At 43.5% G+C, this 23,567-nt stretch overlaps 3 protein-coding genes across 8 annotated transcripts in view; 1 reads left to right on the forward strand and 2 right to left on the reverse strand.

The window, feature by feature from the left end:
* lmbr1 (limb development membrane protein 1) overlaps positions 1-1,070 on the reverse strand; it is a 36,395-nt gene extending 35,325 nt beyond the window's left edge. Inside the window, exon 1 of the mRNA XM_049010646.1 lies at positions 862-1,070. Within this exon, the coding sequence (XP_048866603.1) occupies positions 862-924 (63 nt within the window). The 5' untranslated portion in view covers positions 925-1,070. The remainder of the gene's footprint in view (positions 1-861) is intronic.
* On the forward strand, positions 200-14,860 carry nom1 (nucleolar protein with MIF4G domain 1). 6 transcript variants are annotated; one of them, XM_049010645.1, is made up of 12 exons: positions 200-224; positions 1,837-2,742; positions 2,829-2,941; positions 4,768-4,963; positions 7,200-7,523; positions 8,174-8,284; positions 8,570-8,737; positions 8,922-9,043; positions 9,736-9,868; positions 10,627-10,758; positions 12,543-12,652; positions 13,399-14,860. In XM_049010645.1, the coding sequence occupies exons 2-12, from the start codon at positions 1,870-1,872 to the stop codon at positions 13,574-13,576; spliced, it is 2,460 nt and encodes an 819-aa protein (XP_048866602.1). In that variant the 5' UTR covers positions 200-224; positions 1,837-1,869; the 3' UTR covers positions 13,577-14,860. The 6 variants fall into 6 exon arrangements, with proteins under 6 accessions (XP_048866602.1, XP_048866599.1, XP_048866597.1 ...); XM_049010642.1 differs by lacking the exon at positions 200-224 and adding an exon at positions 404-459; XM_049010640.1 differs by lacking the exon at positions 200-224 and adding an exon at positions 503-524.
* A 3,986-nt stretch (positions 14,861-18,846) lies between these two features.
* Positions 18,847-21,818, reverse strand: mnx1 (motor neuron and pancreas homeobox 1). The gene is made up of 3 exons (XM_049011239.1): positions 21,286-21,818; positions 20,003-20,163; positions 18,847-19,528 (listed from the first exon to the last, which is right to left on the reverse strand). Exons 1-3 carry the CDS (start codon positions 21,776-21,778, stop codon positions 19,238-19,240), a joined length of 945 nt encoding a protein of 314 aa, XP_048867196.1. The 5' UTR covers positions 21,779-21,818; the 3' UTR covers positions 18,847-19,237.
* Positions 21,819-23,567: the final 1,749 nt, after the last annotated feature.

A 23,567-nucleotide genomic window follows, 5' to 3' on the forward strand; every position in this document is an offset into this window, starting at 1 on the left:
CAACCAATTCCAGCCACAAATTTTGGCGGGGGGGGGGGGAGAATAAGCAAGCATATGCATTAAATTAGTGAACCAATACATACAGATGGACCCACGTGGTAAACAGCAGGTGGGGCGGATATCAAAATTCAATTTGCCAACAGTCAGCTCTGATTTCACTGACAGAGGACAGAAAATGGCATTTGCACAGCGACATGGAGGGAATTAAATCCCCTTCTGCATAGGTTAGAATCTGCATGAATATGGTCAACCATTGCTTTTTGTTACATTGGAAAATGAAGCATTAAGACTATTCGTACGTTGGGGTATAACAAACACGCAGACCGGGGTGTAATCTGGCCTAAAGGCATCCTGGGAGGGGGTGTGTACTTAGGGTGGTGGGAAGGCCTACGATGCCTTTGTTTTGCAGACTATACATCCGTTATCTCATCTAGATTCAACACCGAGGACCCAAAACATGTAGGTGGGGAATCTCGCGTTTTAATCTGCTTGTATCATGGATTGTTTAAACCCATTTTCAAATGGTAGGGAAGGTCGACGTTTATTATTTATTATAGAGTGTGGACAAGCGTATCTTGCATGTCCTTTTGGAGTTCTTAAGCTTGCAACTGTTTTCACAAATCATGCATTGCGTCCATATTCTAACGGTACTTACTTCATAAAATTGAATACGATGAAGTAGGAATGCCTTTAGGAAGGGAAACTCTACAGTTCAGTAGCTAAATATCAGGACATATTAAATGCACCGTTTCCTTCCTAATGATGCATTTCAAAGCTCGTTTCTCTAAGTTTTTACATGCCATATGCGAAGTGCGCGCCCCTATTGCTAGCTAGCTAACTAACGGTTAGCGTCTTACTTACGATATACTCTCGGACTTGGCTGTGGAAATTCTGCTCTCTGATAGTCACATCGTCTGCTTCCATTCTTCATATTGCACGGGCACATATAACCACTTGTACACGACGCACAGCGAGTGTCGGGAAATGAAAACGCTCTCTAGTCGCATCCGAAAAACGGTCTCCGCAGCAGTTACGCCCGTTTCCTATCTTCTCCTATCGGAGACTCGAAGCTCGATCGACGCCGTGAACCGCCTCAAAATATACGACGTCATCAAACCTCGACTTGGGATGGGGGAGGGGGTGATGTGTCACAACTCCGCGCCATAGTTGTGATCTGGAACAGGTGCTGTTAAAAATCCTGTTTTTAACAGAATGGGCAGAATGTGTGAGCTGATATTATGAATAATGTGAATTTTAAATATTCGAAAAGCATTTGTAGGCATGGGCAACAAGACTATCAGCAGTACTTCGTACTATATAGAAATACATACCAAGATGAAATTTTGTATTTAGTATCGTGTTTTCAATTCCAATATTTATAATTATTTAATTATCTGAAACTAATTTAAATTGACTAATAAAAGGTGTTTAATGCTCCATATGTCATAAAACCAGCAATAAGATTTCTGGTCAATTACACCAGCAGCAGAACAGCAGTATAGCTAACTTCACTGTACGACCGAGGCAACCGGAAATAGACAATTATCACATCCGGTTAAAATGATGACGACAGGAACTCAGTCATTGAAAGTGTGTGAGTGAACGGCACATGTATAGGCAAGTAATTGATTGCATGTACTTGTGTATATATATATAGGTAACTATATATGTACATATGAAATGAAACTATATATATATATCTATTGTCAATGGTGGGCGACATTATATATGTATATAACCGGTTTGCGACAGCAATAGGCTGTATGTAGCCGATACTTGCAACACGTGTGGTCGTTTTATTTTGAAGTTTTAATTTAGTCTCGTTTAACATTTCAGCGTATTACTCTATCTATTCAAATTCACTTCAAGATGAAGGGGAAAGTGCAAAGAAAATCAAAAGGAAAGAGAGACACGGAAAAGTTGAAGAAATTTATGATCTCAATTGATGAATTTGTTCAAAACAAGACTGGTGGCAGCGGTGCCGATGAGTTTCGGACACTCAGTTACGTTAAAAAGAAAAGCCGAAAAGAAGTGCGTAGGGAAAAGAGAAAGCTCAAAAAAGCAAAAATGAAACGGCTCCCCAAAGACGAAGGAAACATTAATAAGAACCAACAGAAAAATGTAACTCCTGTTGAAAACAAGACCGAAACCAAAGTACAAAAAAGAGTGCGCTTTCAGACGGAGAATGAAGTCGGTTTTGCTGGACCAGGAGCGTCAAGGAAAACCAAAGCGAAAAAGATGGAGTCTCAGCAAGGAAAGAAGAAGAATCGCCTACAGGAGACTAGGAAGAAAGCACTGCTAGAAGCAAACGAGGCAGAGGACAGGGAGATAAAGAAGCTGGAGCGCTGTCTTGGTCTCAACAAGAGGAAAAACAAAAAGAACCTTCCTATGTCCTTCGTGGCCGATGGCTTGGATTACATTTTGGAAGCCCTCGATGCTGGATCGGCGGGATCTGGGTTGTATGAGAGTGATGAGGAAATGGAGATAAGTAAGGAGAAGTTTGACAAGTTAGCTGATAGTGAGAATAAACTGATGAACGAGGATGATGATGATGGAGATGATGATGATGATGATGGAGATGATGATGATGATGATGGATATGATGATGATGATGGAGATGATGACCAGGAGAGTGAAAAACATATGGAAGAAGATTTCTGTGCTGAAGATTCTGAAGATGGCGAAATGGAAGAGTTCCCCAGTGAGGAAGGCACAGTGGAAGCAGATGCTCAGGAGGAGCTTGTACGTCAAATGCTATTTTACCTTTATTTTTAAATAATGTTTCTCTATATTAGAGCCAGCCTAATTGCATTGAAACTGTTTTTCAGCCCGTTAACGCACCTGGGAAGTATTTGCCACCACAACTGCGTGAACTAGAAGACGGCAAGCGGAGAGCAGAGCTGGAGCGACTGCGCAAGACTGTGAAAGGACTCGTGAACCGGTATTGCTTTATAATATCCATCCATCCATCCATGCATCTGCTTGTTCTATGCAGGAGTCTGGAGCCTATCCTGCAAAATACAGGCGCAAGGCAGGGAATAATGCAGGGGGGAGCACTAGCCCATCAAAGTTCATAATGGTAATTATTAATAATGCTGTGCGATGGGCTGGCATGCCAGTCTCCCTTACATATGTGCTGTAGGCTCCACGCTAACTGTGACCTGGTACTGAAAAAGGGATTATGGAAGATGGATGTATGGGCAGATATTATGAAGAATGTTCACGAATGTTTACCTACTGAGATCCTCTCTGACAGCCGCAGGGCCTTCAGAGCACGAGAAGGCAGCATCTGGCATTGGGGTGTCACCATAGCAGAAGTTTAGGAACAATACCCACTTCAATACCATGGTAAAAAACAAAAACAGAGCCATAAACCCCATGCACTTAAACATACACTCCTTTATTGAAAACTTTTGAACATGACAAAAAAACAACAGCAGTAAGTAATAAGAAACAGTTATTAACCTTACAAAGAAAGAACCATACCATGTAACCTTGAAATATTTAAAACAAGCAATACTGTGCTTAAAATACAACTTTTTTGACACAGCAATTGCAGTACCAATAAAGGCATAAATGAATTAATAAATAAATAAAGTGAACTTAAAGATTAAGCAAAGAACACTGACCAGGCTCAGAGTGTCAAGTGTAGCACTGGCATCCATCCATCCATCCATTTTCCAAACCGCTTATCCTGCTGGGTCGCGGGGGGTCCGGAGCCTATCATGGAAGCAATGGGCACACTATTCACTCACGCATGCACTCCTATGGGCAATTTAGCAACTCAAATTAGCCTGAGCATGTTTTTGGACTGTGGGGGGAAACCGGAGTACCCGGAGGAAACCCCACGACGGGGAGAACATGCAAACTCCACACACAAGTAACCCAGGCGGCGACTCGAACCCGTGTCCCAGAGGTATGAGGCAACAGTGCTAACCACTGCACCACCATGCCGCCCCTCAGCACTGGCATGTAGCCTTAAAATGAGAAAAGCACCTAACACAAGTCCAGGGACTACATGAAATGGCCAGCTTTCACTGTGTGGCTGTATATAAAAATAGCAGCAGGTGTAACAAAGCGCTCACGTCACCAATCACAGCAAGGGCTCTCCATGGATCAGGTTCCCTTCCCCTGCGGTAGGGGCTCCAGTCTCCTCCCACAGTCCAGAAATGGGTGTGGTTGATTGGCAACTTTAATTCAGGCTCCGGTCCCCCCCATGACCCCAGTTGGGATTAAGCGGTTACAGTGATGGATGGATTGTCAGAATTTAAACCAGTATGTGGTTCAAGCGTAATAAGTGTTTTATTTCGAATATAGCTTCTGTCAAAAAATATTTTTAAATGGGGAGGGGGCCCGAGAGGCAGACTACAACACTTGTAGATGTGTCAGGTGCGAAAGAATTGGAAAATGGGTTACCGTCATATTTTCAGAATTTTGGCATCGACTTGTTACCGAAGTATTGGTTCTCGTGACATCCCTCATTGAGCCATATTTCACGGTGACATTCTAACTTGTCAGGAGTTTGTGACTGTTTACATTATCCATCCATCCATTTTCCAAGCCGCTTATCCTACTGGGTCGCATGGGTGTTTACATTATATGATATACAAATTAACACATACATTTCCAATAAGGCACCTGCTGAGGTCAGTTTTACCGATTTATGTGGCTAGAAGTTATTCTGAGGAAATTCAGTTTATTTACCCTTTTCAAAAAAAAAAAAGTACAATGCCTGTGACCTTTTTTGACCCTTTTCTCTCTCCGTAGGCTAAGTGAGCCCAACATGGCATCCATCAGCGGCCAGATGGAGGCGATGTACATGAGCCACAGTAGGAAGGACATGAACGACACACTGACGGCCGTCATGTTGGCGGCCTGCGTCAGCCCAGCCCTGATGCCTGAACGGCTGCTCATGGAGCACATCCTCCTGGTCAGCATTCTGCACCACAACGTGGGGCTGGAGGTAAGACCCGCCTCCCGGCCAATCAGGAGCTGGGCCTCACCCATGGGTGATTGACAGGGCAGGAAGGTTAAAGTGTGCTATCATACCATACTGAATGTTCCCAGTCCTTTATATCACACGCATCTATGATATTATATGATATGATATGATAAGCATGGCTAATGATTTTTTTAGCCTCAACTTTGTATACACTGGGTTTTATTCTCTCTGGTTTTATGTCAAGCAATTCAAAGCAAGATGCTAATTATAGTGCTAATTATAATTAACCAAAGTCTTGTTGGAGGGGGAAACAGTAGCTGCCTAATTTTAAATTATTTAATTCTGTATTAATTTAAATGATTTCATTTTGTATTAATCTTATGCATAGACAATTCTACAGCAGAGGTAATTCATTTGCCAAAATGTCAGCATTTAGTGTCACTTTTCATATTGCAGCCAGATTGTAATTCCATTACCATTACCGTAGAACTAGCCATATAATAAAAAAAACATTAAGGAAAATGACTGAATCTAAATGTATTGGCTGGGACTAATTTTTGAGACTATTGTTGTCTGGTACACTATTCCAGTATGAAATTAAATGAAAAAGAGCCAAGTTTGAGGCATGGTGGTGCGTGAGGGTGTGTGTCTGTGTGGGAGAGAGACTCTGCCTCATGAATGAGCGTTTGTGCCCAGTTTGTTTAGCTGGCGGCTCCTGTGTGCCGAATCTCTGTGTGATCAGATCATCAGTCAGCTGATTAATGGCACAAAGGTCACTCGCACCTTGACCCTGGGGCCGGATTGGCTGAATGTCGCACGGCTCGCTTCCTGCGTGTGAATGCCGTGTTATGTTCTACATGGTTGCAGGCATCGACGTTAAAAATGAACACAGTACGTTCAGCATGATGCAGGGGTCAGAAAGTCAGTGCCAGGTTCTTGGAAATTAAGGGCCCTTGCTTCTAGTCTTTAGCATTTGCGGGTCAAAGGTTGTTGAAGGGGTGAAATTTTTTCTGCTGTTGAGAAAAATCGCATTTAGGCATTTTACATTTTAGACTTACTCTTAAATGGGAGAATTATATGGTGTTCATTCTCATTTCTGGTGAAACAAGATGATAAATTCTGCTTTTTCCCCCGCACACAGTTTCACCTTTTAGTTATTTTAGGAACAAATACTGAATTTGGTTAGAAATCTGGGCGAAATGCTCAGGTGATCTAATCATCATCGACCCTCAGTAAGGTTGTCTGCCCAAAAGTAGTTGTTTTTGTCAGGAATTACTGGCAAATTTCTCGGATGGGGCCCTCATTAATTGCTGTTAAAAACAAGTATATATATCAAGTCAAATATATTTATAGAGCAGTTCATTTTGGTGTAAGGCTCCGTTTATCAAAGTGTGGTAGTTAAACCGTTTAAAAATGTCTTCTAAGGTTCACCCCTGTATTTTCTGACCAAACCCTAACCTCACCTTGTCTGACTAATTGTCACGCTCGTTACGAGCGCTGGGTGAGGGAGCGGGTGATCGCTCGGGTAGGTGGTGAGCAGGAAGCAGGCAGCCAGGCAAAAGTCGGGTAAACGGGGATTTAATGGTAGAACGAGGACTAGGAAACATCTCACGGGAACAAACAGCAGGTAACGTAAGGTAACATCACAATGACAGACAAGGCAAACAGGTAAGACCAGGACTTAAATAAGACAGGACCAATCAAAGTAAATGGACAAAGCTGGAGACGATCAGGGAAGCACACGTGGGTAATCAGGGGGCGTGGCACACACGAGGAGCGGACGAGCCGGGTCATGACACTAATAAATACCTCGTTGAATTATTTAACAGATTTAACTAAGTGATTGATCGATTGATTGATTGAGTTAGTAATTGGTGTCTTTAAATAAATGTGCGGAATGGTTGAGGTGCCCCTGAGGAGAGGCTGGGGAACCAAAGCAGTGGTTACCTGGCCATCCAACAAGATATCAGTGACTTCTTGGAAAACAGAAGAGAATCAGAATCTTTATTGCCGTTGTAATAGATACAACGAAATTATGTGCAGTCCTTGCGGCGTCAAAGAATAATTAATTAAAAAAATAATAATTTTAATTTGCAAATGTTCTAAATGTTAAATCATGTTATTTTCTGAGCAAATATGCACTTACTACCCAGAGAAATAGCCTTAAACATTATCTTTGACCGGCCAAGACTTTGGGTGTGTGTGTGTGTGGGGGGGGGTGATGATACAGAGTTCATTGAACTGTACCGTTTCACAGGTGGGGGCTCATTTTTTGGAGGCGGTGGTCCAGAGGTTCGATGAGGCGTACCGGGCAGCCAGTGGTGGGAAGGAGTGCGACAACCTGCTGGGAATGGTGGCACACCTGTACAGCTTCCAGGTGGTGCACGCACTTCTGGTGTTCGACCTCCTCCGCAAGCTGGTGGGCGTCTTCGCCGAGAAGGACATGGAGCTGATCCTGTTGACGCTGCGCAGCGTGGGCTTCGGGCTGCGCAAGGACGACGCGGTCAGCCTCAGGGAGCTCATCTGCGAGAGCCAGCGCAAGGCCAGCGCCCTGGGCGAGAAGTTCCGGGAGCAGGCCAGGGTACGAAGGTGCTTTTTTAACGAATTTTGGTCGTAAATGCGCCCGTTGGTCAGAATTGTTTTTTTTTTTTCTTACCATTATATTTGCAAATGGCTGATAACCAGTGTAGTCGCTAAATGAGAAGCTAGAGGCCAAAATTGTGGAAGCACTTTCACTTTTTAGAGATTGCAGAACTTTATCTGTTTCTCCAGTTACTTTATGTAGCTGTCACTTGTATGATATTTGTAGGCATTCTTTGGTTATGAACATTGCCACCAGTAGTAATAATTTTTAAAGCGTGATGGCAGAAATACTGGGTATATCCACAGTTTTAGCCACTGTTGTATTATGTATTTTAAATAAGTATTTTGAAACTTTTTCTGATATTTTTCTGCCTTTTACATCCATGTTTTTCCATGTTGTTTAAACTGTCATTGTTTGGAATATTGCATATTCATATTCAGTTTATCGCAGTTTTCTTGCACTGTGAATTTCATCTCTGTGTATAACCCGTGGAAAATGCAACTAAAACTGACGTTAAAGATGACTTTCACCAATCATCCGATTTAGTGACACCCCCACCCTTGCCACCAGTGATCTTGAAAAGACTTTTCTACAAGCAAGCGGTGTGTATATTATTTCAATGCTCTTACTTTCCGAGTGTGTTTCAGGTGCGCTTCATGTTAGAAACCATGCTGGCTCTGAAGAACAACGACATGCGGAAGATTCCGGGCTACAACCCCGAGCCAGTGGAGAGACTGAGGAAACTGCAAAGGACACTGGTGAGGGACTTGCGCCACTAGAGGGCACCAGATTCATGCATGAAGGCCCAGGACTGGCGGCAGAAGCCGAGACGTAAACAAAGGACTGGGACAGTGTCGCTCGCGTGTTTTAGCGACTTAAAACCCGGTGGAAATTCTAGACATCAGCTACCACACAGATAATTAACAGCTAGCTGACAGTGTAATTGTCTGAGTTTGAACCAGACAGCAGTGAACAATATCTAGGTAAATAAAAAGCAGACCGATTGCTTGTTTGAAATCCTGTCTGCGTGATGTCACCTGCAGGTGCAGCGGAATGCCAGTGGCAGCGACGTAAAGCTGAGGGTCTCCCTGGAGAACTTGCTGGCGGCCGAGCAGGTGGGCCGCTGGTGGATCGTGGGTTCGAGCTGGAGCGGCGCCCCCATGATCGGGGAGCACGAGAAGACACAGCCTGCCGCCGTCCCCGAGGGACAGGTAGATGGGCCATTCCCTCCAGCTGAGACCCATACGCTCTGGCCACCTACATACATAGAAGATCCACCTTTCAGAAACTTCTTATTGAAAACCCTATAGCACTCATTAATCATGGGGACAGAAGGCTGGATCGCAAACCAGGTTTTTATAATTCATCCTCTCTGTTGCCTTTAAACTCGCTTAGTTCAGTGCGAAGGTCCTGGAGCTGGCCCGGAAGCAGCGGATGAACACCGACGTCCGGAAGAGCATTTTCTGCATCGTCATGACCAGCGAGGACTACTTGGATGCCTTTGAGAAGCTGCTGAGGTGCCCCCACCTGACCACACTGCCCCTGTAGGAACCTTAGTAAACTGCTGGAGTCCCGGCTGGCAATGTGGTGCAGAGGAGCCATGAAAACCAGCTGTGATGTGCAGCTGAGCTCCCAGTGGCCAGAGAGTGGAGGAGCCACATCTCCTTTCACTCGGTCCCCATTGATTCACATGCGATCTCTGGGTCACCAGCAGAGGGCGGTATAAGGACACGACAGGCAGCTCTCAGCCAGTCGCTGACACTCCCTTCCTGTAAACCCACTGGCTTTCATGTACCAGTGAAGGTGTTGAACAGCCGCCATTAAATGTGATTGGAAGATAACAACCTGTTAACACTCCCATCCTGAATTCCTATTGGCCTGTTTGTGTACCGGAGAAGTCACGTCATATGTGATTGGAGAACTTGAGTGAATTGCCATAATGGGGCCCTCGCCCCCAGGACACCCCTGAAATAGTGCTAAGTCTGCCCCCTCCGGGTTTAGTGACCATTTGTGGCCAACAGGGGGCCCCCAAGCCGTGTGTAGTTTGAGTGGTGATCAACATGTATAATAGTTTTGTAGTGTATTGTTATTAAGTTAAGTGTAAAGAAGTGGGAGGTGGTAGTGATGATGCAGAGTGTGGTGTGTGCGTTTGATTGGTTGGCTTGGTGTGTGACTGACAGCGGTCCCCCTGTCTTCGCCCCGCCCCCAGGCTAGGCCTCAAAGACCAGCAGGAGCGGGAGATTATCCGTGTGCTGCTGGACTGCTGCCTTCAAGAGCGGCTCTTCAACGCTTTCTACATCGTGTTGGCAGACAAGTTCTGCGCTCACGACAGGCGCTTTCAGGTACCTGGGCCGGCTCTGTGCTCCATTATTGCCATGACAGGTTTTTGGTGTTTGCTTGGAAGCCTGAGAGGCATTTTATAGATGCAGTACAGGCGATGTGTGATAGAGTGGTTCGTTGGGTAGCGCCTACACCGCCCCCTGTTGGCCACAAACAGTCACTACACTAAATATTAAATAAGTTTTTTGTTTAAGTGATGCTGAAGCAGGATGAGGTCTGCTACTTCTGTCAACATTATAATCAGGGCTTAGATCATTACTGTTTCCTGCAGCCCCATACGCTGCCTCTACAGTGTAACTTCTTTTAATTAACTATTTATTTGATTGCTTCGTTTTTAGGTTTTTTTCTTTTAAATGTGACTTTAATGTGTTTTATTTCAATGTGTCCTTTGTTTTACAACAAAGGACACATTGAAGTAAAAAACATTAAAGTCACACTTCAAAATGCCTTGCATCTGAATTGTGCTATATAAATGAGCTTGCCTTGGTAACAAGCTGGCTAGCTACGATCTTATAACTCTACTTGCTGGCTATTTATGTAGTTTTTGAAACATCTTTTGGGGTTGGCGGCCGAAACCGCCAAAATAACACCCCTCCCCCCATGTCGGGTTAATAGCGGGCTTACATGTCCGGGGTTGTGGGTTTGATTGTGGCAGCCAGCTCCATGCATGGAGTTCAGGTGACAATGAGACCAATGCAGGAGTACAGACTCTCACGCAGCAGGAAGGTAACCCCCCCCAACCGCTCCCCTGTGCTGCCAGATGACCCTTCAGTTCACCCTGTGGGACAAGTTTAAGGAGCTCCAGAACATGTCCAGCACCGTCTTCAGTAACCTGGTGCAGCTGGTCATTCATGTTCTTCAGAAGAAGACTCTGTCCATCTCCATCCTGAAGGTCAGTTTCCGAAGCCACCTTCTCATGAACACACAAGTGTCAGACTAAGCATTACATATAGACAGCCCCATCTCTGGGGGGGGGGCAAGCCAACTTATTTGGGGTCCCAGCTGAGGCCAACATAAACCAAGTATTGGAAGTCAGTAGATGAAGTGTTTTTTTCCAGTGTATTTAGTGGGAGTGTAACGGCACACAAAACTCATGGTTCGGTACAAACCTTAGTTTTGGATGGTTTCTGTACGGCGGGGAAACCTGAATTTGTTTATTATTAATAAAAACAACAAGCACAGTTAGGGACAGTTTTTGATCCAAAGGCAATGCACTGGTTTACATGTCTGAAATAACAAAATCTAAGTAAAAATCACATTGTGGAAACGTATTTTTAAAAAGAAATGTTATATGGAATGAGCCACAATGAACTGAATTGCGTGTTCTATGCTATCGAGTTTGGTCGTATACCTGCAGCAGTAAACACACCCGTAGCCCGAATTCTCTTTAATTCTTATCCCTGATCTGAATTCCATGGCAAAAGTACCCATGAGTCGCATGGGAGACTCAGAGGCTGTTTCCGCCTGGTTCAGATCATGTCGTCCCAGATTAGTTAGCATGCCGAAGGTTTCTCTAACAACATATCTGAGTTCATTATATGGGCTTATCGGCTGCTCAATCTCCAGTGCTGGTTTAATTTATTGGGAAACCAAAATGTTCCCCAACTGCCAATTATAGACTGTAACCAGCTCACAGCCACAATCAGCATAACGTTTTCCATCTTGAGCTTCTACTTCTGAATTTAGCTTCCGCCCATGTCAGTAAATGTGTTCATTAGAGGTGAGCACCGATGTCATCATATCTCTCAGTTCAGCCAAGATTTGATCTGTGTCTGAATTCAGGTGAAAGACCGGAAGTGGGTGAGGGTACTGCCGGAAGTCCCGCGAAAATTGCATTTTCTAACCTAATATTCATTACCAATGCAACTGTTGGTGCTTTAAATAATCTAAATTTCATGAACGGACTAAACACTCAGCCCGCTGACTGTTGTGTGCCAGCTCGGTGGGTCAGCTACAGAACATATCGATATCTTTTAAATAATTTGTAGCAAGTCGAATGACTAGTTAGTGAAATCAGAGTCCCGTGTTTCAGACGGAGTGGGCATTTATGTCTTGTGGCCATCATCCACAATGATATGAATGGATTTGAAGATGCATGGATGTGTCAGTCGTGGAGCTGACATTTTTTGAATAATGACACGAGACTTCAGGTAGAAAAAAAATGTTCCGAACCCAGTGTCTGTGCGTTTCCAAATAACATACTCGTATACAGATACATCCCTAGTATTCATTCAGTTCATTGCACTATACCGAACCAAGAATGATGTATTGAATGGTACACGCCATTGTAAACGCCGCCCCCCCCCCAATAATCAAAACCAGTCAATATAACCCCCTGGGTCCCCTTCATTGGTGGAGACCTCAACCCCCCCAGTGCTCAGTCCAAAGTCATGCCTTTGATTACAGCCCTAATTTTTTGCCAAAATGACATTCAGATGAAATGTGGCTGGATGCAATCAATGAAAAACAAGATATTTAATAACATTATTGTTTAGCCTATCATTATCTAGGCAAGTTTACCTTTTGGGCAGCGCCCCCTATAGGGCAACAAGGCCCCAGGCAGCTCAAATGGCCGCACTACCCTAATATTAGCTCTGCATACATTTGATGTCTTTTTATACTGTAAGTCTTGTCCGTAGCTGTTGATGACTGATAAGCACTTTCTGTTACTCACAGGTCATTGAATTTGGGGAGCTGGACAAGACTAGGGTCAGGTTCTTACGGCAGGTGCTGAGCAAGCTTCTGAGAGACACTGACCATCAGGTCCTGGGTGAAATATTTGGAAGGTAATCTTTCCAGAAGCTCTTATCTTCATGTAACACGCCTTTGTGGAAATCTCAGTCTATTCCTGCAAGATAAATGAAATACAGACGCTTCTCTACTCGCGAACGAGATACGTTCTGAACTGCCGTTCGCAACTTGAAATGTTCGTAAGTGGTTATCAAACATCATTTTTAAGGTATACACAAGTACTAAGAACTAGGATGCTGGGAGTACGCACAGTACGCTGCTGCGCGGCGGGAGTAGCGGCCAGAAGTCGTACTAGGTGGAATTGGTGCACAGAAAAAAAAATGATGTTGTGGACATGAAACGGGAGCCCAATGAACACCATTTGAACTTACAGTCCTCTTTGTTCTTATGTCTGAAAGTTCGTAAGTGGAACACTCGTAAGTAGAGGAGCGTCTGTATTTCTGCATAATCGAGCAGACAAATATTGTCTTGACTGATTTCAGTGAAAGTGTTTGCAGGTAATTTCTGACATTTAACTTGCTGATTAATTTGTGTGACTTTAGAAATTCTGCCATCTCTAGTAAATAGGAACGTTGGTTGCTAAGTGACCGTCTCCACAATAAACCAGTGGGGGAAAAGCATGATGTTCCAGAGATCATGTGTCACTGACGGGGTGGGAGGGGTGGAATCCGATAACGTTTGGTTCTGATTGATCCACAGGGGGTGGAGTTTGGGGATTCAGCCAGTTTGTTATGGCAGGTCCGTGGGATTGACGTCTCATGTTTGTGTGTGTGTCTGCCAGGATTTCAGGGCTGCCCAAGCTCAAGGCAATGCGGGAGGGCCTGAAACTCTTCATCAGCCACTTCCTGCTGAGGAACACGCCCTCCGATGGGGATGGTGAGGGGACGCGGCGGCTGAAGGAGGGAGCTCAAGTGGCAACCAAGGCCATGGAGGCCAAGGAGGACCGGCTCAAGCTGTGATCATGAACACCAGCAACGTCCGTCTTTCATAAAGATGCCGCTGACGTGGAACCCGGGGGGTCAGGTCTACAGCAAACTGCTGTGCTAACTGGACGTGCCAGATTGGTTTATTACTGGGTACTGAACGATTGAATGCTTCCAGTCCTCACTGGCGGTCACAGTGCTGGTCACGGTCACACGCAATCCAGTGGCTGTGGTATGAGTCGCTGTTTCTAGTTGGGGGGCATTTTGTTTGGCCTTGACTGTTTGACAATTTGATTAAAATGATCATTTGAGAGAAAAAGACTCTTCATCGGAGTATCAGAAATGCCGAACACGGTGCCGGGATGAGTGGTTCTGCTCGTGGCGGTCCAGCTATGTTTGAAGTGCTTCTGCGAATGTGAGAACTCTGTCCAGTCAATGTAATATCTGGATAAAATTCCCAGCATGCACTTGGGCCAGGGAATAGGGTTGGATAGCCCTGGCGTGAACAGTTGTAAAGATGCTGGAATGCGGACAGAGTGCTGCCATTACCTGGAGAAGAGCAGGACGGGACCCGTTCCCGCGGAGCCCAGCGCTCCTGGATTAAAGGTGGAAGTCACACTCCCCTCTTCTCACACTTTGAGCCCTATTGTGCTCAGTGTCCCTCCAGTTCCTGTTTGCTTTGCTCCCGGGCCCCCGCTATTTGCAGAGGCCAGGACGGATGTGTGCCTGGTAATCTGGGTCTCGCGGGTCGCTTTCAAGCCTGCGGGGCCAGGGGCGACCTGTGAATGACGGCTTCTGATAAATTTAACCTGGTGCGTGCTTCCCCTTTAAGGAATCCCAAGCGTAACCTTTTTTTATGTGCTTGTGTCCGTGTGAAAGCCTCAAGGTAAATGTAAGCATCTGTCTCACGGGGAAAATCAGGGACATTGTCGTCACTGATGGCCACATCGCAGGAGGGGCCCGGGCTATGGGTCCTATAATGTAGCAGTGAGTTTGGGCTCTGTAACACAGTCACAGCTTCCGGATCTTTCTGCAGGTCCACCGGAACACATTGGTACACAAGATTGATGGAATTGCTGGATGCAATGCAGCAGCGTAGCATAAAACGAGGCAGTACTTTGAGTAGTAACGTTACAGTAGTAATGTTACAGTAGTGATATTTCAGTAGTAATGTTACATTATAGTAATGTTAGTGATCCATCCTTGATAATTTTCCTGCATTTTCTAGATTCGGGGCCTGTATTTTGGCCTGTGGCTACACATGTATTTTTTCGTATAATCTTATGAGTAACATTTTGAAATTAAAGCCTGTAGTCTTGACAGGTGTGTCTGTGTTTTGTGCCTGTATGGTTTATAGATTCCATCCATCCGTCTTCCACAGTTATCCAGTGCAGGGTCACAAATCCTGGTCTCACACTGGGGGAGGTCAAGGCAGGGGTCGCCCACCAGTCACTCAATAAGGGTATTATTATTATTAGTCTTGCTGGTCTATGAGTAGTACTCATAGCGTGAGACTGGGTTGTTTGGAAATACTCTGCTTGTGGCAGTTTGGTGGCTCCTTGTGTAGCACTGTGGCCTCACGCTCGGCATTGTGGGTTTAATCCCTGTCCCCTGATCAGCATGTGTGTAGTTTGTCTGTTCTCCCTTTATTTGTGTCCCCAGCCTTGTGCCCTGTGCTTCCTGTAATAGACTCCATGCTGAACATGACCCTGTACTGGATGAGTGATTATGGAGTATGGACAGTGAGTTGCATCCCACAGATAGGATTGGGATGTCAGCTCAAATTCCCAAACCAGCAGAGTGAAATCACCGTTGGGCTGCACACAGTGGTACATCGATTGGGAGAGAAATCTCTGCTAAATAAATAAAGCGGGAATTAACTCTATTTTTGGAAATGCAAATAAACTATCGATTTGGTAGTGTTGAGTTTTTATATAACTTTATACCTTTCAATAATTTACTCATAATTGAGAATTATCTCACAAATTGGTGTGAAGTTCAAAACTACGGGGACTGCAGTCCTGGTCCCAGCTAATTAGTGACCCATGGGAGTGGGGGGGGGGGGGGGGTGGGCGTAGTCCTGTGATTCACAGCGGCCTCAGGCCGCACAAAGAGGACATTGTGGAGAGTCGAGAAAGTCGTGCCCCTTCAAGATAAATCAGCAAATAAACAAAAGGAGGGGGTGCACTGACGCCATTGTCTGCCTGCTCCTCTTTCCTTTTTTTTTGTACTTCTGTTTAATTACTTTAACGCGGCTGATACTGCCCCCGGCGTGACCTTTTGATGTCTAATAGAAACAAGCTATTACCGCTGTCAGTCTCGAGTTGATGCCCGCCCCTCCGTTTTGCTGACGAAAGTCCTGTTGACTCTGTATGCCCCCCCCCCCAAAAAAAAGAGTGCCCCTTGTTGGTGGGAGTGTTGATGAATAGATAACACGGATCGCCCTTTCTGTGCACTTGCAGCTGGGCAAACTAGAGTCCCGTTTGGGGATTGCACTCCGTCAATAAGTAATACTCCTTAAAGCAGCCTGCATCGAGACACCTCATCAGGCAGGGGCTCCAGTCCGGGTCGCCGATAACCCCTCCCCCCCACACCTGTCCAGGACCCATCTGGACCCCCTCAGGTCCAGGTGTCTCAGATGAACCACACCCCTTTCTGGGATGCACCGGCAGTTTCATTTAATAAGAATTGGAATTAGAATTTGGTGATCAGTGGTCATTGTTGACACAGCACACAGTGCACAAAAACGAAATGTGTTTTCTGCATTTAACCCATATGTGACATCGTGACATAGCAGGGGGCAGCTAATTCAGCGCCGGGGGAGCAGTGCTTGGGGGCGGGACTTCACTTAGGGTACCTCAGTGGTGCCTTGGTGGTCAGGGATTTGAACCAGCAATCTTTCAATCTTTCATCCAACTTCTGTGAGAATGTGGAGAATTGTGTCCGATATGCAAGACATTTATTATTATACATTGAGCTTTTATCTAGAGCAACAGACAACTGAGAAAAAGTCCCTGGAGCAACTGGGGGTTTAGGGCCTAATCATGAAATAATCATGACCGTGGGATTGGAATCACCGACCATCTGGTCCGAACGGCCGAGCCACACAACACCCTGTAGCAGTATTTGTGATGGACCTTACAAACTTTTTGCTACAGACCGAAAACAAAATAGCAACCATATTTTTTCATTACGTTACAGACATTATTTTACATGTGTCCAGTAATGGCCTAAATCCATGACTTCCTGTTTTTGAAAATGCGGGCGAATGAAGATGCCGCTTATGTTCTCCTCCTTCACCTGCTGTCCCCCTAGATCCTGGTGTAGGAGATAAAAATCCACAGATTGGATGAGGCTCCCTATTATATGTCCAACCGCTGGCAACGCAAGTGCTAAATGTAAGATGATGCGGGATAAACAGTAAATGTGCCGCACGTTTCTTAGGAATGTAAGACCTAATGGCGGCGCGTGGTCGCCTCGAGGGGTGTCCGTCAAAATGCTTATATCCGTAAATGCCGCAGTGTATTGTTCTCACACTCGTATATTTGTTTTTTTCCGTATTTCATGTATTTGGGGCTTAGTTTTTTAAATTGTATTCTACATGTGTAAATTTTAAGTGCATGTAATGGCACAAACGTTTTATATATTAGTAATACAACACATGAGGGTATCAGAGTGATCGTGTTATACGTTGTTGGATCCGTCGAAATTAATATGACAGTTAAATATTTTGAAGGTTTTGTGCGTAATGCCCAAAAATAAATCTCCCAGGAGAAATATTTTGAATAAGTTGCGCTGATTATTTAAAACTTAACACCAGTCAGTCACAATAACAGGCATAACGCTTCAATTAAAAATTTGACCAATGAAAATGTTCCTCATGAGGAAAATAATGACGAATTTAAATAAATGTAGTCTGGATCCAACAATATTTAGTTCGTTATTAATATTATGGTTAGGCCTATTATTATTATTATTATCATCATTATTATTATTGCAATTATTACATATTTTTGTTTTATTGTATTATTGTAAAATTCAAACATTTTGGCGCAATACGGACTCCTAGTTGAGCAATATTATGATCATATAATGAAATACATTAATATTAATACATTTCTAAGACTTTTTGTGAAGTTCATGTCACTCCATGTGATTAGATTTCGCTGTGACCACGTTCTTTTTTATATTTCAGGCACTATTTGCACACTCGCCACCGCTTAACATTTTGAACAGATATCTATCACTACACATACATAAAGCAATTTGTATCCATTTCCGAAAAACGTCAATTTCATACGTCTTAGCAATAAACTTCGCATATTTTTCCAGCTTCCATTAAAACGTAACGGAAAATCGAGTCTGTCGAAGAGAAGGATGCAAATATTAATCCAAAGCTCTGAAAATCATACTCAGCCACATCAGTGCATTCGATCTCCTTTGGTGTGGTGGCACACGGGCGCGCCGCGGCTATTTCTAACAAAACCCGGATGAACTTGAGCGTCAGCGCGCCAGATGATCGATGGCCCTCCATTTCAAAGGTTTATTAATATCAGCCCGCTACTGCTCTGGTGCGAGATGTTTCTGTTTGCTTGTGCGCACATTTGCACCGATTCGCCAGCGCTATTAACAGAGATCGCCGGGCCACGACCTGGTGAGCCGGGCAGGACAGGCCAGATGAATGCATGCATCAGCTGTGTTGTTCACTGTACAGCATATTTCAGCCATACCGCGATGGCTCCCCAATAACAAACAACTGAAAAGAGATCTGAACAGCACCTCCGCTATTCTAATACATATGCACTCTCAAATCACAAATAATATATTTAATTGCACGTATTAACATCAAGTGGTGTAATAGTATAGTAATATAGCAATATTACAATAAAATTACTAGCGCCATTGTGTAATTGTAATTTACAATCTGATAAACAAAATTCCAAATACTTAAAATAGTTTAATTTAATGTTGCTGCCAAATATTGCACGTAAATGGTATTATATTCTTCTTTTATTAAGACTTATCGACGTTGTCCTAATTGCGGCCAGTTGTCTTGACTAAAAAAAATTAAACACGGTTTTATAAAAGAATTTTATTTTATGTTATTTGCATCATGAGAAACGCTAAACAAAAATTTAGCATGCAATTTTAGAGCCATTTCTATAAATACCGTATACAAAAATAAAGACGTTACTTTTCTTCTTCACGTAAACGGTCTTTGACACAGTTACAGATGTACAACCACACACAGTTTAAAAAATTAAAATTAAAAACGCAGTGGTTATCAAAGATGAACAACTGGGATATTTAATTTAGTAGGCCTATAAAAATTGCTCACACTCAAGTAGCCGTGAGGTGCGAGGGAATGAAGTTGAAATTTTAAGACTGATTAAACAACATTTCTAAGAGAGAAAAACATGCATTGTAAGAGATTCGACTGGTAATTTCTCAACGTGAGAGTAAGTGTCCTTGTTAATGCAAATAAATCAGAGTTTTATTTTTCTGTATCAGCTTCACATCAAGCCGTCGATGGAAATGATTTTATATTTTTAGTGATTAGATTTGTAATTTTAACTTTCAATTGCAGGTAATGAATACATGCACGTTTCTCGTAAAATTAGACAGACCGTTTAAAATATTCAATACAAATAAAATAAATGTTTCAGACTACCGTACACCGCCGCCGGCCTAATCATCTTACTGCTGCGGACTGATCTGCCCGGTGTGGCTTCTCTCGTCCTCCGAGGAGCAATCCGACGAGTTGTACAGGTAATTATCATCCGCTTCTTCCTCGTCACTGTCCCTGAAGTCTCTTGTTCTGTTGCTTTTCACGGGGTCTGACCGCTGGCAGTCCGTCCTCTCCAAGCCGTCGGACTTGTCTTGGCCGTTTTTGCTGTTTCTGGGCTTCTCGGCGTCCTGGGCCGCTTGCTCCTTCGCCTTCTTGCTGCGCTTCCATTTCATCCGCCTGTTCTGAAACCATATTTTTACCTGAAAAGAAGGCGCACGTTAGCTACCGATATCATAATGTGGGCGTATATATGTTTACCGGTTATGCTTATCGTTGTGTGCTTCTTAAATCCTAAGACTTCTATACGGAAAATATCGCATAACTACTGTACACCTGCTTATTTAGATGGCCGAAAAGCACACTTAAATATATATAGGTCGAAGTGTGATACATAATATTGGTATTTCATATATGAATAATATAATATATAAATTCTATATACATAGGCTCCGGACCCCCGCGACCCAGTAGGATAAGCGGGTTGGAAAATGGATGGATGGCTGGATGGAAATTCTATATACATATAGGACATGTACACTATATATATGTGTGTGCGTGTGTGTGTGTGGACCTAAGTGGATCTAAAATTTTTATTAATGCTATATGCTATATAAGCCTGGGCCCGCTGCAGAGTAGCTGTGATTTCATTCCTTTCCCGGAAGTGATGCATTTACCTGGGTTTCAGTCAGCATTAATGATGTGGCCACCTCGAATCTTTTGGGCCGGGAAAGGTACTTATTTAGCTTAAACTGATGCTCCAGCTCCAACAGCTGCTGGCTGGTGAACGCGGTCCTTGGTCTTCTGCACTTGCCCAGTAAGTTAGACTGCGCTTGAGCTAAAAGAAGAAGGTTGTATGGTCATTTCAGTTGAAAATAAACGACAAAACATAAGTATGCTATATTTGCATGTGTCGTCGCAGCGTCCCTCACCAGAAGAGGATTCGACATGGATGGGTTTAGGTCTATGTAAAGGACACTACAGAATCGTGTTTTATAGACTCATTTACCAAACAATTATGTGTGTATGTAGGCTTATATATGACTTGATAAGCAAGTACATCTTAGAACTTTAATAACATAACGAAATGTCTGTATGTTTGTGTTTTTGGTTTGTTTTGTGACATTTTGTGAGGTTTGGCCTGCTATTGAATCACCGATCTTATGTTCAAGCAAGCGTTTGTGTACGATATGCATATGTATAATTTTGCCCACAACGTGTAAGACGAATAGCTAAATATAGATTAAAATCAGGGTAATTATTGTAGAGTTTCCACGTATATGTTTTCTGGTATTTTGTATTTCTGAAAAAGGCGCGGTGAAATTCTTTAAGTCACGAACGGTCGATTTGTCAAACCACAGTCAATAACTATATGGTTGCATCTCCTTAGTTTCTGATATTTAGAGAGAAGTGAGGCTATTTACCAGCTCTCCTGGAGCGAATCTGTTAAAATGAAAGTGAACAGAAAGGCCAGTATCTGGTGTGCAAACACTTGGCCGGCTGAAAATGTCGCACTGCCCCGTTACTTTCCCACTGTCCATTATCTCGTCAATTTAGTTCCTGTAAAAGAGGCGGCTGCCGCACGAGTTAACTGGCTCAATGAAGGCACTGTTTTCCAAGTGAATTTCGACATTCAGTAAAATCTCCCAGTTAATTTAGGCAATTATGACCCGTATGTCATCGCAATTTATGGAAACCGGCGCCAATAATATTAGACCTATCAGCCAATTAATAAATCTTGCCAAGATATTTATTATTTTATTAAAGGTTAAGGATACATAAAATAATTCTGGATTAGAAATGTAACGTATATTTTAGCAAAACTCGTGTCCATATTTGAAATATTGTCCTTAAGGGAGCTGTAACAATTACATAACAAGTTGATCCTAAATGTGAAGAGACCATATTAAGGTGTTAATTCAGTATTAACAATGACCACAGTTTTCAGCCGTATACTTACAGTTAAAATCCGACATTTTCGGAAGCATCATTCCTGCTGTGGAGACGCGCAGCCAGTGGTCCAGTTGAAACGTTCCTGCGGTGAGTTTGACGGACTCGTTGGGGTGGTGGTGATGGGACCCGTGCTGGTAGGAATAGGAAAGGGCCGGATGCTGACCAAGGGCAGCCGCAGAATACGTATACATTGGGTGGCCGTAGAAAGCCTGCGGCGGAATACCCGCGGTACTTTGAGGATGTAATCCAACCATACTGGAGTGGGCGTTATTCAAGAAGCCCGGTTTGGGAATCAGGCCGCAAGAGGAAATCCTTGGCGGCGATGGGCTCTCAGTCCTTAAGGAATCGGTGCTGGTGTTCAGCTCAGAAGCGTTTACACTTCCGGACGATGAAAGGGAAGAGGAGGACAGAGAGGTAACCAGCGCCAGGGGAGAGGTCTGTACTTTTGGAGGATCGACAGCCAGGAGGGCGTCGATGCGGAAATTTTTGGATTTTTCCATCTGGCCTGGAGTCCCAGTCGCTCCAAGTGGTGCAACTTAAAATGTCTTTAAACGGTCTCAGAGCCTGGATGGTCCACTTCTGTGACTTACGATTTGCGCTGGACTGAGCGCTTAACTCCGCTGGTCAATTGAAGTCCTTCTGAGTAAGAGGATTGGCTGCGGTGGCCTGGCCGGGAGCTTTCCTATTGGTCCGCTTCCGCGTGTTTATGGCGGACGTAGTGCCTTTTTCCGCGTCTTTTTAGTTTTGTTATTTATTTATTTATTTAGTTTGTTATTCCCAGAGGCATCCTCTCCCACCTTGATTCCATTGCGCTGCCTTTCATTTTGTTTATAGCTCTATTTGTTTCACCCTATTAAAGTTAAGATGCATGACGTATCGGGAGCTTTGCGTAGCTCTCGTCCTGCTTTAGGGCTAATTAGTAAGCTACTCACCCGCAATAAAAACGACGCATTTTTGAATGCAGGCTATGGAGAAAACAGAAAGCTGTCGCTTCGTTCATTACTTTGTGTCGAACGCTATTGTGCGTGATCACATAACACAAAACTTTGCTTGTCAAATAGTAATTTCTATGTCGCCATTATCGGTGAAGTATTATTTAGTGAAAACGAGAAAACGTTTTATGCGGTCGTGTTTTTATCATATTGGTAACTTAATGCACCTGACGAAAAACGTTTCAAGTGATTTCTCTTAAGTTATTATTGTGCAACTAAACAATATCAATTTACTTTATTGTTCCCAAATTCTTGCTCCACTGCGGCACGTAGAAAACGAAGTGCATCACTGCAAGTGTAGTATACAAAAATAGACACCGATATATGTACACTTTCATGTGTTATGCATACGTAAACGATAGTTGTATTTAATGTAACATATTCGTTTTGCGCTGTTATGCAGGGAGGGTGCAAATATAATGGCTTCAGTTTCTCTGTTTAGTTAAAGTATGAAAGTCGCATATTCGTTTATTTGTCTAGTCCTCAACGTACAGCTCGTTTTCGGTGATCTATGGAGATATCGATACGAAATGTGCATGTGTTTGATTATCTAACAAAATAATCTATTAAAAACAAACGTGCCCATTTGTTTGGATCTAATGTGTAAAAATGTCAAAAATGTTTCCATGTGTGTTGAAGTTTGTCGCCGGCTCAGTATCTAATCGCTTCTGGGTGTCCTGTTTTCTCGTGGGCTCGGATAACGGCACACAGACAGCAGTTTGGTGGCTTAATTGGGTCGGAATGCAGGTCCCTGGCCCCCCACATCGCGCTCTGCGTTCGCGGTCTTCGCTCCAGGTTTGTCACCTGCGAATCGACAACAAGAGGACATTTAAAGGATGCTGCTTAGGTAGGGCGGCGACAGCTGGTTTATTAATCCACCTGCATGTTCTTTTATGGCAACAATATGAGCGAATTCCTTGAATGATTTTGAATATCAAAGCAATTATAAGATCCGATTTAAATATTTGTGTCGGTGTTTTTTGTCTTATACGTCTACAGAAGTTCCCAATTATACATAAAAATCGGAAAATTCAGAAAAGATAATAGTTAATATTTAGTTTAAATGTTTATGCTGTCAGAGTAACTGTAGTTGGATGAGACTTCTGATTTAGTTTTTTTTTTTGTTGGAGGGGGGGGTATGCAATTCTTCCGTGCAGCTGGAATTAAAACACTCACTTAAATCTTATCACAAAGGCCTGTTTATGATGAGGAGAGAAACAATGATTCTATGAAAGGTTTGTATTTGTCTTATACATATGTCTCTAAGTACCATTTAGGCCTGTTATATTAATAGTAA

This window comes from Brienomyrus brachyistius, chromosome 4, assembly GCF_023856365.1.
Source record: "Brienomyrus brachyistius isolate T26 chromosome 4, BBRACH_0.4, whole genome shotgun sequence".
In the NCBI taxonomy this organism is placed as follows: domain Eukaryota; kingdom Metazoa; phylum Chordata; class Actinopteri; order Osteoglossiformes; family Mormyridae; genus Brienomyrus; species Brienomyrus brachyistius.

Excerpts from the sequence above, each read along its gene's own strand:
- nom1 (XM_049010640.1), top strand. Across the intron at positions 2,743-2,828 it reads CAGATGCTCAGGAGGAGCTT|CCCGTTAACGCACCTGGGAA; the intron begins GTACGTCAAATG and ends ACTGTTTTTCAG. Across the intron at positions 4,964-7,199 it reads ACCACAACGTGGGGCTGGAG|GTGGGGGCTCATTTTTTGGA; the intron begins GTAAGACCCGCC and ends ACCGTTTCACAG.
- mnx1 (XM_049011239.1), bottom strand. The coding sequence starts at position 21,778 with ATGGAAAAATCCAAAAATTTCCGCATCGACGCCCTCCTGGCTGTCGAT. Across the intron at positions 20,164-21,285 it reads GAAAATGTCGGATTTTAACT|CTCAAGCGCAGTCTAACTTA; the intron begins GTAAGTATACGG and ends TTCTTCTTTTAG. Across the intron at positions 19,529-20,002 it reads TAATGCTGACTGAAACCCAG|GTAAAAATATGGTTTCAGAA; the intron begins GTAAATGCATCA and ends CCTTCTTTTCAG.